Source organism: Procambarus clarkii, chromosome 45, assembly GCF_040958095.1.
Source record: "Procambarus clarkii isolate CNS0578487 chromosome 45, FALCON_Pclarkii_2.0, whole genome shotgun sequence".
In the NCBI taxonomy this organism is placed as follows: domain Eukaryota; kingdom Metazoa; phylum Arthropoda; class Malacostraca; order Decapoda; family Cambaridae; genus Procambarus; species Procambarus clarkii.
The window spans coordinates 4,293,213-4,308,706 of record NC_091194.1 but is presented as its reverse complement, the minus strand read 5'-3'; the positions used below and the strand labels follow the sequence as shown (position 1 = coordinate 4,308,706).

Sequence of the window (15,494 nt, the reverse complement as noted above, 5' to 3'; positions counted from 1 at the left end):
AATTTCAGAGATTAGGAATGGTTGAAATCTCAGTTCAGTGATTACAAACTCAGTGATATGATTACAAATTTCTCATATTTCATTGTTCAACTAGTGTGATTTAATTCCAGGTTAAATTATTTATGCAAATAAGGAATGTCCTATATTAATAAAATCCTTTAAATCCTTATTAATATAATTATTTTTCTCTGTTAAATATAGCTTAATCTCGTGATTTATACACAAAGAATATCAAAATTTTTAGTTCACAAGAATAAAAAATGTAATTAAGGAGAAACACAACGAATTTATAATTGTTCAATAACTTTATTTCTTATACAAATCTTGTGTATGGTAATATGGTAGCCGTGAGAGGCCGGCGACCAGAAGCTGAATACCAGACGATAATTGTAGTAGATTGTCCACTTGTTACAGAGGACGAGACTTACAAATATATACATCACTGTACCACCTCCGGCACATGGCCAGTGCGCCTCAGTAATACATTACGCAACCCATTTTCCATATACCCCAAAAAATATTATATAAACTCCATAAGTAGACATACATATGTATACCTCTGGAACTTTACAGCACGACAGCGGACAACTGTAATGAGCAATATTGTCACATGAGCAAGAATTCTACTAGTAAAATATAGTCTTTTGAGAGGAGCTTCAGTGGTATAATAACATTGAATTATTAGGCATGATCTGGCTTGATACAATTCTAAGTAGGAATGAAACACTTCAAAGTTAAAACATTGCCTTTTTGTTCTGTTTAAGGAAACCAGTTCAGCAACATGGGATATGCAAATTGAAAGTTGCCAGCTGAAACCTCTTAACAAATGTTTTGCTTGCCATGTGTAAAAGAAACGTGTTGGAGCGTGGCATAGCGGAGAGGCAGAAGGGGTTGGCGAAGGTGACACTAAGATAAGAGCTGGACTGGTGGCAGGCAGCCGTGAGAGACGTGCCTGCACAGTAAATACCGCCAAGCCTCCAACACCTCCTCCTCTGACTAACTTGGGGGCGTTCCTCAATATGAGAAACTAATTACTCGGGGGAGCTGTAAGGAGGCGCATGCTGGGGTGGACTACAAGTTATCACATACTGGGTGACCATGGCAGGCACAGGAGGGAGTGTACCTTTGTCGTGGCTTATGTTAACTCAGCACCTTGAGTGTACCATAATATCCCCCTCCCGCCCACACAAGCTTCATCGCGGGATGTGGCAGGAGGTTTGGCAGGGGATTCATGTCTAGCCATAACCGGTTGGTTTGACTGTATGAAGCACAGCAGAAATCTCCCGCGTCAAGCTAATGCGTTGTGACACGAGTTCGGTTTCCAGGACATGAGAGGGCCAAGAGTTAGGCGAGTGAGGCAGGTGGCCCTCTTGTAGTTGCTGCCAGGGGCCGCATATAGGATGCCAAGGGTACCATATAGGGTGCCCAGGGCCCCGTAGAGGGCTGTAGTGCCCCACAAACCGTCAGGGGCCTCCGCTTGTCGTCTTGTCCTGACTAACATGAATCTAGGTGACTATCTGCATCACGGTCACTTTATAATATACACTATATTCTTGCTGGTAAACATCTTATTTTACAAAATAATAATGTGAGGAGTAGAGGTGCAGTAATGCGTGCATACACAGGTCCGGGGGGAGGTGCAGGACGCATTATGGAATGACAAGAGTGCTATGCAGGGCCAACTCCTCTCCCGACCCTACACAGGCTTCTCGTACCGACGCTCAGCCAAGCAAAACAAACGCACGTTCTAACTCCAAAACATCTTCCTATCAATAGTTAAAGGCCAACAAAAGTAATCTGTACAAACTGGCTAAGTCCGAATGGAGTATATACAGAACAAATCCTAAACTATATCGCCATATAGGCATTGATAATGAAATATGAGCCTAAATAACAAATATAAGTGCCTCGGGCGTCCGTGGGCGGCGTGGGTGCGGGCAGCTAGTGGCCGCTAATGTGCTGCACACTGCTCAAGTCGCCGTGGCCTCACAATACACAGCATCAGCCGGTGTTAGTACGAGAGGAACACCAGCATGGTGGCGTAGTAGCAGTAGTAGGTGTGGTGGCGGGTGGTGGCGTCGTCGGAGATATAACAGCTCAGGTGTTGGAGGCGTGGCGGGGTTGCTGTATCTGCTGCAGCGCCTCCTGTGTGGCATACTGTCGCAGCACTGTGTTCTCGTACTCCAGCTGCGAGATGCGCTCCATCAGCTCGGTGATCTTCTCCTTCAGCACCTCCACCTCCTCGCGCACCGCGAACATCAGGTGCGACTTCACCAGATCCTGTAAACAAAACAATTCACACGTTACTTCTATAATCAACAGAAATACTACAATTACAACTAAATTTACTACTGCAACATGGAACTAAAATTATATAATTAAAACTACTGTTAGTGAAATTACTAACAAAATATGATTAATTTTGATCAAAGTAATACTGAATGTCTCAGGTTTTGAGTGCAGCTATAAATGATCTCCTTACGAGACCCTAAGAAAGATTTTCCCTTTGCGAACCACTTCCAAACCCCACGAACTGATGCAAGAACCTGGTCATGCGAATAATTAGGAGCTCCACCGTGGTTTGTCATATCTATACCGAGGAACACAGAGTTAATGACATCCTCGCACCGCTATCAAACCGGTTTAGCGCCCCCAGGTGTACCAGCACCACCTCTCACAGCAAACCACTCACAGCATACCCATTCAATTACGAACCTGCCCGAGCCCCCAACACTTTAAACGACAACACTGACCAAGGTAGCTAGAGACCAGGCTGTCACCAAGTGTCCATGGCAAGATAGTTACATTATCACCAGGATCTAAATAAACCAACTAAACACGACCCGGGAAGAAGTGATATATAATAACGAGTCAATAACAAAACCACAATGGCCAATGTAAGTACCCAAAATGTTAATGTGTTGATTGTGACTAAATACATCATAAGGTTGTACTGATCAATGAGAGACAATTAGCTTGGCCTCGCCCCTTAATGTGTATTAATATCAAACTTATTTTAATTTCAGTTGACAAATAAAGTCGAGATGAAGAAGGAAAGTGGTGTTGCTGACGGCAGCGAGGACTGGTGTTGGCAAGGTGAGCACTCTACCTCCTAGTTATTTAAAGCCTATGGCTCCCGCCACACAAACCCCAATTCCCCCCCCCCCTCTATTCACACCAAAACAAACCCCAGTCCCATTTACCCACACCCAAATTATCCCGAATGTGAAAATTGTCTATACAGTATACCTAGGTCATAAAAATATGTGTGTGTACGTCTGATACCATACTACTTGTGAAGGAGGAAATGTATATGTTTATCACTCAGAATGTTTGGTAATATGTTTATTGCTTGTGATGTGTATATATGTATGATGTACTGAACGGGGTGAGAATAGCTTGAGCTACCTCATCCCTTTGTGTGTATTTTACATCAATAAACTTATTTCAATTTCAATCCCGAATGTCCCAATCAGCCCAAGCCCCATTTCCCTAAACCTCGACCTCTCATCTGTCATTATGCATCAAAAGAGTTGTGGCCAGATTCTTGCACACTAAAACTCTTGCCGACAGTTTGATTGGTGGAGAGGCGGGTGGGGGGATGAGGGGGGGGGGCAGAAGCAGGGTGTGGCGGCGAGAAGAGGTAGTTGATCCCACCTGCTAAGTGTTATCAACCGTAGCCTACGCTCCAGTCTCTAGAATCTTCCAGCAACTGGCAGGTTTCTCTGTCTACTGCCCTACTGGCGGGGGTTCACCTCATCCCATTCAGCTTTATTTGTCCTCTGGTACCTAGGCCTGTAGGCCCAATTAAGGGACTACACATGTGCCTAGACTTATAGGCTCAAGGGACTGCACAAGTTTTCAGGCCTACAGGCTCACAAGACCGCAAAAGTACATAGGCCTGCAGGCTGAAGAAACTGCACATGTACCTAGGCCTACAGGCTCAAATAATACAAATATTAAAGGCAAACTTACTAAGTCGGGTACGAAGAAGAGAAACTGCTCGTCTGTTAATCTGACATCGTACACGAAGGAATTCTTTCTACTTCTGGGAGTTAGAGAGGAAGATTTTGTGGGCGTGGAGGACAAGGGCGTGTGCGCGGGCGAGTGTGTGGGCGTGCTCTTGGGCGTGGTCATTGGAGACTCCGGTGGAGAGAGGGAGTGTGCAGGGGAGTAGTCCATAGCAGAGTACTGTGTACTAGAGTACTCCTGCTTGGCATACTGTGGCTGTGAACAGTTGGAGAATGTGGGTGTTCGCGACATCTCCTGCGTGGGCGTGGCGGGCGGGGTTATGGGTGTGTGTCTGCCCATGTCCATGCCGGCGTGTGAGTATTCACACTGTACGGCCTCCATCTTCATCGTTATAGGCGCCGTGGTGATTACAGTTCACTCAGTATCACACTGAAGATTATACAAGGCTCCTCGCTAGCGAGAGAGCTCGGCCGCCACTCACAAAGGCACTTAAGTTCACCAAAAAAAAACTTGCACTGAGGAACCACGCGGTCAATAAAACTTGCACCACAATTATACAATGTCCACAATAATAATACAGAACGCGGCAGGTAGAATGCGTGGACTTGTTGCTGAAATGTTGGGTGGTGGTTGTGTGGTAGGGCGCGGCACCCTGCGTCAGCGTCGGGGTCTGTGGCTCTACTGCTGCCAGGCCGGGCCACCCCACCTTTTATGACTCGCACCAACGCACGCACACTCGCGCGCGCCATCTTGGCTGGCGGGAGTTGCCACTCGCGCACACCCCCACATACACACACGCGCGCACACGCACGCACGAGATGCCTGGCACCATGCCCACACACACACACACTCACACGCATGCATGCACGCACGCGCGAAAACACGCGCGTACACAGAGTGTGTAAATCACGAAGAAATTAACACGTGATGAATAATGTTTAAATGTTAAACCACTTAGGAGAAATAAAAAGTAATGAGCACTTTCGTGTTAACACATTCGCGTTGATTAACATGAAACATGATCAAATTATTTATATATATATATATATATATATATATATATATATATATATATATATATATATATATATATATATATATATATATATATATATATGCGGAAAATCCACAGAGAAATATGAAATGAGGTGAACGTTTCGGCTTGTTAAAGCCTTTGTCAACACCAGACTTTGTCAACACCAGAAGGAGTCAGTCTGGTGTTGACAAAGGCTTTAACAAGCCGAAACGTTCACCTCATTTCATATTTCTCTGTGGATTTTCCGCATAAAATGATCAGTGTTTTGTGATCGTCAATTGCATATATATATATATATATATATATATATATATATATATATATTATATATATATATATATATATATACATACATACATACACACATATATATATAGTGTATATGTAATATATATATATATATATTATACTGTTGTGGGGGGAATAGACCTGTGAGATTTATATTTAATTTATATAGAATTTATATTTTACTTTATATATTTCGATGGCAAATTGTACGAGGTTTAAGGTACTCGGTGCATGGCCACCGGAACTCCCCCATACACACAATTTTCTGTGCAAAATCTTATGGCAAATGATCCAACTTTTCCTTATGGATTCATATTATATTATATTAATATATATATATATTAATAATGTATGTATGTGTGCGCGCGCGTAAGGGGGGAGGGGGAGAAAGATAGCAAAAAATATAATTGTAGTAGATAAGAGAAAATTAGGTCAGAATTCTAAGCGAGGGTTAGAAAAGCGGGGTCCAGGAGCTAAAACTTCAATCCTACTAGAAGGAATAGTAAGCGCGCGCGTGCGCACCCTAATAATGGTTCCAGTTTACAAGATCATTGTAGCATCTTAAACAGCTTAAATCCAGCTTGGTGACAGACTTCCGAGCCCCAGCCACAAGGGGCAGCCTCTGACGTGGCGCAAGTTCATGGAAATCCTCCAGAGTCGGATCTACCAGCCACAGGAAGTCGAACCCTTTCGTTCTGAGAAAGTGGCTCAGGGACTAACAGGTGGAGGAGAATGGTCAGCAGCCAGCCAATCAGAGCAGCAGGGGTGGACCAATAATTAGCGCCTTGATTGGTCTCCTCCAACTTCCTGGACGTGGAAGGTGTCTTCTTCCAGCACATCTTATACTGTGTGGCCCCCCCAGACACCTTGTATACACACACCACACCTATACACCCTCCCTGGATATACACCACACCTATACGCCCTCCCTGGATATACACCACACCTATACTTCCTCCCTGGATATACACCATATTACATGCTCATGCTCTCAATCGTCCAGAATTACAAAATTCTACCAACTACCCCAAGGCACTGCTCGATTGGCCCAGTGCAGAAGGTTTGTGGGATTGTTGTCAAATCGGGAAGATCATAGTATGAAACTATATGGTTTAGGCCTATACAAGCCCCATGGAACAGGTGTGGCCATAGAGCGCTTGCTGTGGGCTCAAGGCTGCAAGCATCACCCTTACCGACCAAGAATGTTGTTGGATTGTTGGATAAGGTTGTTGGACAATGGCTGGATTGTTGGACAATTGCTGGACAAGGTTGGAGGACAATGGTTGGAGCCAGCCGACGGGATCGGAACAGTGTGCTGGGTCGGTCATCCTGGCTTCCTCCTCCCAAGTCTATGGTTGATACCTGGTTGATGGGGTTCTGGGAGTTCTTCCACTCCCCACGCCCGGCCCGAGGCCAGGCTTGACTTGTGAGAGTTTGGTCCAGTCCAGTTTGGTTTAGATGTTCTCATACATCTAAAAGGTTACTATGATTTCCTGGAGTATAGAGCTATAGAGGCGTCATCACACACTCCCACAGTTGAGAGTTCCAAAGTCATCGTCAATAAAAATGATCACGTCACACAGGGACGCCAGGCCAAGACTTGTGTCCTGTGGGAATACCGTGTTTACATCACAACAGATACACACTGTTCAATATATACACAGGCTGAACAATATCCCTCCGTCCTGTCAGACTCCTTGTCCTCGTATACATTTTAAGTACCACAAGTCATACTAGCATAGCTAGTTATCATTGTCTTGGAGCTTCAGGAAAGTCTTCCTGGGGTTGTCCAGGACACTTCTTCCTCACAGCCTGAGTCAGTCTCATTGGTAGCCCTGAGGCCAGAGTAGGCACCTACGTTAAGACTTGTATTCCCAGTAAAGAGTATAGACACTTGCTCAACACCAACCCACCACTGGTCAGGGTCCACCAGGGTCATGGTACTACGGACACACTTGGCTAGGAACCCTACGTGGGCCACTTCCTGCTTGCCTGTGTCTAGCTTCACCATACTCCAGCATCCAGTCATTACATCATTACTGTCTGCCGAGCCCTCACATGCTACAGTGTGTGTATTGTACTGTATTATATACATATTATATATATATATATGAGCCCGCCCGTGGTGTGGCCTGTGAGGAGAGCCCCGCCCCTGGTGACGTGTACGGGGGAGGGGAGGGGGGGTGGACACAGACGAGGTCGAGGCCAAGCACAAGTCACACTCGTCACCAACCACAGACCACAACTCTCATCTCAGCTTCACGTCCAAGTCCTCGGGGTCCGTCCAACTGAGCAAGGATTTATCAACCATTTACGCAACCACTTACGAAACTTGTACATCTTTCAACAATCATGGCAGTTTTGTTTACATTTATTAAACATTAAGAGCTCAACTTCACGATTCAAGGTTATCATTGGTATAAACAACCTCGCATTGCCTCGGAGCTCAGCTTAATATATGTAAACAAAGCCGCCATGATCGAAGAAAGATGTACAGGTTTCGTAAGTGGTTGTGTAACTGATAAATCCTGGCCCTGGACCTTAATGAGAGACATCGCACTACCCAAGTCCCCCCCCACACACCTGTTTAAACACAGATGGCAAGATAAGAGCCTCATAATGTGATAGTTCTAGGGGGGGACACTGTCCGCCGCCCCCCCTCCCCCTGTGTACCCCACAGACTCTCACCCCCAGTACCTGGCCCAAGAACTATATCCCAACATTTTACAGAGAACACATATATATAACAATATGACAATCAGTGTTCGAAGACCTCGTCCAGCTCCTGGGAGGTTGGGTGCGTACCCAGGATACAGCACGCATTTCCCCTCTGAACTGCGACACTTAGGCGCTGGAACAGGAAACTAACATTTATATTATTTGAGAATGTGAGTTGTGCCTACATCAAATAACCGAGAAAGGTAAAAGAGAGAAGAGGAGGGGTTGAGGGGGGGGGGGGGGGGGAGAGGGAGACATGGTCACGTGCCAATTAGTCACCAAGACTACCAAAGACCGTTGTGACAACCTTGCCAGAGTGAGCACAGTGGAGTGTACCCGCCCTATGAGGCACACGCAATAACTTGCAGCGTGCACACACTCAAGAACGCACAAGAGACCCCCGAGAGGAGAGATAAGGAGGGAGAGACGAGTATAATATGCCCCAAGAGGATACGAATGTAGACCATGGTCAACCATCGCTGGCCAGCCTCCCCGCTCAACACCCACGGAGCCAACCTCATTTCCTTCCACGAACCTCAAACTGATTTCAATTGCTTGGAAGAGTCGTGCGTATCAACGCATCTTAAGAGTGTCCTGGTTCGTAGTGCTGAAAATACGCATCCGCGCACACGGATTTGCGGGAAAGCAGTTTACTTACAAGTGGGCAGACCACGAGGACAATTAAGGCAGGCTTCAACTACAGAGCAGTAGGCCTACCTCTCGCGAACCCTCCCCTCTACTATACAATCTGAGGGATTCAAGGCCTAGGAGCTGGGATACGAACCCTAACAAATAACGAACCCTAGCTGCCCGAAACGCTTTGCGTAATAGTGGCTTTAGGCATTGTATGTACTAGCTCTATCTATTAATCCAACAAACTTTGTAAAATCTCTTGTATGTATGTACCTTACCTAAATAAACATTTATTTATTTATTTATAAATCTAAAGAAAAGTTTATTATATTAAATGAGACAGTTGAAAATGCGAGGCTTGAGAGCTAAGACTCGACGCCACAGGAATATTAAAGAGGAAACACTGTATTGACTTTATAAACAGTTGAGCATCAACACTAGACAAGCCAACAGTCCTGGAAGATATGAATGAAGAATAGTAGGAAGGGAGGGTGGGGGATGGAGGCAGGGAGAGGTAGGGGTGAGGGAAGGTAGTAGGCAGGGTGGAGCAGCAGGAGGGGGGGGGGGGGGGGAGAGAGAGGGGGGGGGGGGGGGGGGCAGGAGCAAGAAGCTGTAGACAGCAGGGCGCCGCCGCCAGTCTGGGCTCTGCTTATCCAACACTAACCATTCATAATGGCTCCCCCAGCCTCAGCCCCCACGCGCGCGCGCACGCACACTGCTCCAGCCTGGAGTCCATATCTAGTCAAACACCACAAAGTTAAAGCAAAGTTCAGAGGTATGCCCACCAGGGTAGTCCCCCGAGCTGAGGGGTACGAGCTACAAGGAAACACTACTGGAAATAAACCTCACCACAGTTGAAGACAGACGAGTTAGGAGAGACATGAGCGACTATACAATTCTCAGAGGAATTGACAAGAGTACATAAAGACACTATTTACCACGGGCGGTACATGAACAAGGGGACATGGAAATTAGTACCCAAATGAGCCACAGAGACGTTAGAAAAAACTTTCAATTTTAGGAGGTAATTAACAAATGGGAAAACTTTAGAAAATGATGGTGAGGCAGACTCCATACAGTCTCAAATGTTGATATAAGAGCTCAATAGGTCCAGGAACCTGTGAAACAAAATTAGCTACAGTAAGCCTATTTAACAGGAAGTTCATGTGCTGCAAGTCATTTGAAAACACCAGAGGTAAGGTGTTTTGATACATCACACAGCCTTCCACCAGTGGTGGTCATATTGGGAAAACAAGTCTTGTCCAAAGCAGGTGCCAATTACCTACAGCTGTGGCCAAGATGAGTGCCAACGTTGGCGGCACGAGCTGCCATCTACACGGCCGGGCGGGACACCAGGATGTAGGTCACATTAGACCTCTCCCTTGTCTTCTGGGAACTACAGAAATAAGCACGCGAAGAGCTTGCTACACCTCGGTATGCAACACACGTTGATGAGACGTGCCGCGGACCTGGTAATATGTGCACCTGGCCTCTACATCCCCCACACAGCTCCAAGCTTCCACCAAGAGTAAGCTTGACAGAACAGATAGACCCGTGCAACACTCTCCTAGCACAGGACATAGACCAGTGCAACACTCTCCTAGCACAAGACATAAACCAGTGCAACACACTCCTCGCACAGGTCATAGACCAGTGCAACATTCTCCTAGCACAGGACAGACCAGTGCAACACTCTCCCAGCACAGGTCATAGACCAGTGCATCACTCTCCCAGCACAAGACATAAACCAGTGCAACATTGCTGGGATTGTGCAGGTGACATCTTCGGAGCTGCTAGCTGGTGGCTGTTGTAACCAAGTAGAGCGGAACTGGTTATTTCTACTTCGTTTTGAACGTCCCAGCCTCAGCTCAGCCTCTCCAAGGGGCGAGGGTAAGATGCAAGGGAACGAGTGGGAGGGGCAGACGAGGAGGATTCAGGCAGATACTCACGAGACAAAATAAAATAGTGATTTGTCACATTCTGGCGCGGCATCGTGCAGGTGCAGGGGAGAGAGAGAAGGAGCGGAGTCACCATGGAGCACCCACAACACTCCCAGGCTCCTAAACAGTAGGCTAGAGTGTGTCATCCAGCAACGGTGGTAGCCTCACCATCCACCATTTAACTGGGTATGACCTGGGGTCCACACCTAGTTAAACACAAGACGAAGTTAGAGAAGATTTAGAAGTATGCGACCAGACTAGTCCCAGAACCGAGAGGTATGAGCTACGAGGAAAGGCAACGGGAGCGCTGACATGCACATCCTCCGTGGCAGGAGAGAACGACCCGTGCTGCTTGGAACTTTTTGTTCAGAGTAGCAGAATCTAAAACAACGGGAGCTCAACCTTACGTACCTGGAAGACAAGACAAGAGTAAGAGGACACATGATCACCACCTACAAAATTCTCAGAGGAATTGACAGGGTGGACAAACTATTTAGCATGGGTGGAACCCGAACTAGGAGAGAGAGGTAGAAACCAAGTACCTAAATGAGCCAGAAACATTAAATATTTTTCCCTGTCAGAGTAGTTAACAAATGAAATGCATTAGGCAGTGGTAGCTGACTCCATATACAGTTTCAAATGTGGATACGATAGAGCCCAATAGACTTGGGAATCTGTACACCAATTAATCGAGAGTTGAGAGGCGAGACAAAAGAGCCAGAGCTCAAGTACAACTAGGTGAGTACACACACCACCGTAAAAGAGTGGGAAGATTAATGAGAGGACTTAGTGGAGTGCGCCGCCGCCGCCGCCACGCGATCACTCTGCCAAGAGTGGTCAGGTCACACCGAGTGTGGAGCACTGATTTCACACCTCTGTCTTTACCCACCCATGTTCACCATCACTGCCCCCCCACACCCCTCCCACTCCAAGGTTCACACCTGTACCTACACGCCGAGTACAAGTTTGGGGAGTTCAACTAGAGTATAACCTGGAGTGTGTTGTGAGTTATTCTGTACGACAATCCTGGGGCCCTGGCTGCACGTGTGTTAACTTGGTCCTGTGGTGACCTCAACCTGGAAGCTGGCAGTACTGGGGATCTTAATCTTGTATCTAAACAGTCCATTGTGTACAATGAAGAGTACCTGTTCAACTGTGCTGCGAGCAGCGGCTGCCAGCGAGTTGCTCAGCCCGTCAACCGGACTCAAATATATATGACTATAGAAAGTGTCCCAGACGACAATACCCAATAAAGAAGGTAGGATGACTGATACAGATGGATGTAAACACTGTCGGCGAAGTTTAGAAACATTTACCTGTTCGCTGTTACTGAGGGAGAGAGAGTGGAGGGCGGCGGAAGTCTCAAACACTGCAGCAAAACTCATCCTTCACAGATTGTCTAGACACGCCACTCAAGGAGGACACGCGAGCCAAGTATGAAGGTCTTAGTGAGGTGTGGAGGAAATGTGGCGTAGGAGCACAGACCGCGTGTAGTGATAGACAAAGTCTGGTCTTAAACTGACGCACCTTTATACCGCTTTCCAGGTGCGCGCTCCCCCCCCCCCCAGCTCTGCCCTCCAGGCATGGAACGGCTACTGGATTAAACCGCCGCTCCTGCTCTCCAGGAGTATACCTACAGTATACTCTCCATTACAACGTCCTTACAGTTTACCTAACTACTGGTTGGGAATCGCCTGAAAACTGCTACCAGAACCCTGTTGTGCACAACTAGAGATATCCCCATAGTAACGAGGTCCATGACAGATTCCTGTGTCTTCCGACCCACTCAGTGAGAGTGGCAGCGGGAAGCACGATCATTGGTCAAGCCAAGTCACGTGATGATGGCGTCACACATTTTCTGACGTCACGCTTCCATGCCGCGCTACGATGGGAAACAACCAAATTACAGGCTTCCTTTATAGCCTGCAGGATGGTAGCCACATTCCACAGGAAGGCTTTCCCAAAAATATCGAGTACTTCCAATGACTCTTAGACGGGTTTACCGAGAGCTGCACCGGCCGCGCCTCGACACCATGTGCACCTTCCTCTGTTCTTATCTTCTTACCTGTCTTTAAAGACTGCTAAGTAACACATCACTAAATCTTAACCGGACCAACTGGGGCCCCAATGACAAGGTTTACTGTCTCAGGATGACGAAGTGATGGAGGACAATATGGTAAATGGTTAGCGATCTCCACTACTTCCATTGTTAACTTCAGGTGAATAACACGTGTGAGTGTACACAACCCCCAACCATCCACCCCCCCCCCCCTACACACACATGCACACACAAATTACAGGCACAAGTTGATTGACAGTTGAGAGGCGGAACCAAAGAGCCAGAGCTCAACCCCCGCAAACACAACTAGGCGAGTACACACCCGGTGGGTTTGTCGCGGCTGAATGGACAGCGTTCGGAAGTCGTAGTACTAAGGGGACCCGGGTTCGATTCCCGGCCGAGGCGGAAACAAATTGGCAGTTTCTTTCACCCTGATGCCCCTGTTCACCTAATAGTCAATAGGTACCGGGGAGTTAAACAGCTGCTACGGGCTGCTTCCTGGGGATGTGCGCGCGCGCGTTAGAGAGAAATATATAATAAGAGGAAAAATAGATTGGTTAAAAGGCGAAGTCCAAGAGCTAATAGCTCGATTCTGGAGAACAAATAATAAACACATCCAGCGTGCGTTTCCCTAACTACAATGTTTCTCGACTCACTGGAGACGGGAAAGTTGAGGAGTGCGAGAGTATAACTGAGGAGCAGCAGGTGGTGATGATAGCAGCAGGTGGAGCCACGAGGCAGGTGTACCAGAGCCACGGGTCACCACCAGGCCACGCTTGCCTCACACTGGGTCACCACTACACAACCCCTCCCACACCAAACAAACCATCACCACCTAAGACAAACTTGGCAGCCATCAACACATACTAAATATAAATTGCAGAAACTGCCTTTAAAATATAGATCAATTTATCAAGTTTGAACTTCCAGTTTGGGACACACTGCGAATATAAAGCCCGGGGGTTGAGGCATGGGAAGTGTGTCAATTAATTGTCGATATCCACAGGCTTAGGAGAGGGGGCTGGGGGGGGGGAGTTGAGGGGGGGAGAGGGAGGGAGAGGGAGGAGGGAGTGTCTTTACCTGTAATGGGGGGGGGGTCGAGTTGGATACCTTGACCTGTGGTGGTAGAGATATTTTATGACCACTGACCATTTAACGCCACTACGGGCTCACCATAGCTTATGCTACATGGACACTTCGTTCTGAGTAGCTAAATCTGAACACCATTTACGCCAACACTAAGGGCTGGAGACGAGCCTAGAGGTTGTGCTGGTACACCCGCCTCCAGGAAGCATCACAAGTCTTCCTCAACACGCATTATGACACCAAGAACCAAGGCCGCAGCAAGAGTACCGTACTCTCAAGAGGTCATTAGAATAAACACAACGGAGATCCTTAACTACCCGCTCTCATCCCTCACTTGAAGGGTCCCGGCTCACCAGCCACCCGCCTGGCCCCTAAACCAAGTTTCGCAACTGCCTCTTCCACGAACGCGATGTGCACGGCCAACACACAAATATTTGGGACAAAAACTGGTTAAGACCTAGTAAGGTGCAGCAAGGCCATAAAATAAGGAAGTTGGACGGGGTGATAATTGCGTGAAGTACCGAGTCAGCATCCCACATGGAGAGTTAAGAGGTGCCATACACCCTGTGGAGAGTACAAGTGCAGTCCTTACGAACCTCGCTGAACATGCGTCTCTCACACTGCATACTACCACAATACCCCACGATAATTAACAGGTAGTAGGTAGGCCAGATAGGGAGGTGGGCAGGCCAGATAGGGAGGTGGGCAGGCCAGATAGGGAGGTGGGCAGGCCAGATAGGGAGGTGGGCAGGCCAGATAGGGAGGTGGGCAGGCCAGATAGGGAGGTGGGCAGGCCAGATAGGGAGGTGGGCAGGCCAGATAGGGAGGTGGGCAGGCCAGATAGGGAGGTGGGCAGGCCAGATAGGGAGGTGGGCAGGCCAGATAGGGAGGTGGGCAGGCCAGATAGGGAGGTGGGCAGGCCAGATAGGGAGGTGGGCAGGCCAGATAGGGAGGTGGGCAGGCCAGATAGGGAGGTGGGCAGGCCAGATAGGGAGGTGGGCAGGCCAGATAGGGAGGTGGGCAGGCCAGATAGGGAGGTGGGCAGGCCAGATAGGGAGGTGGGCAGGCCAGATAGGGAGGTGGGTAGGCCAGATAGGGAGGTGGGCAGGCCAGATAGGGAGGTGGGCAGGCCAGATAGGGAGGTGGGTAGGCCAGATAGGGAGGTGGGTAGGCCAGATAGGGAGGTGGGCAGGCCAGATAGGGAGGTGGGCAGGCCAGATAGGGAGGTGGGCAGGCCAGATAGGGTGGAAATGCATTCAGGAACTACGCCTTCCATCATCCAGGAACTCTTCAACGCCGCCTTCCATTAATCAGGAAAAAGAATCTCCCTTGTTTCAACAGACTATCCTCAGTGTTTCAACAGACTATCCTCAGTGTTTCAACAGACTATCCTTAGTGTTTCAACAGACTATCCTCAGTGTTTCAACAGACTATCCTCAGTGTTTCAACAGACTATCCTCAGTGTTTCAACAGACTCTCCTCAGTGTAAAAAGTATAAACAAACTTGTTTTATAACTCTGCAGGATCGAGTTGTCGGCTCCTGGACACCGCCTTTTTATTTGGACCCTCTTGGACCCCTCTGTTATTTTCCTATGCGCGAACGTAACATTTTACAGCGAGGCAGCCAGCCAGCTGTACCAAGAAGCCCATACTGGCGCACGACGCAGAAACACTACTGAGGTCGAATATGAGATCACAACATGTCTAGGAAGTGCAGGTGGCGCGCTCTCCGGACCCGGCAGACTGCGGGGCGACAAGACAC

At 47.9% G+C, this 15,494-nt stretch overlaps 1 protein-coding gene across 2 annotated transcripts in view; it reads right to left on the bottom strand.

The window, feature by feature from the left end:
• Positions 1–286: 286 nt before the first annotated feature.
• LOC123769865 (TSC22 domain family protein 2) overlaps positions 287–15,494 on the bottom strand; it is a 233,098-nt gene continuing 217,890 nt past the window's right edge. For both annotated transcript variants that reach the window (XM_045761259.2, XM_045761261.2), the window contains one exon: positions 287–2,280. In XM_045761259.2, the coding sequence (XP_045617215.1) occupies positions 2,098–2,280 (183 nt within the window). In that variant the 3' untranslated portion in view covers positions 287–2,097. The remainder of the gene's footprint in view (positions 2,281–15,494) is intronic.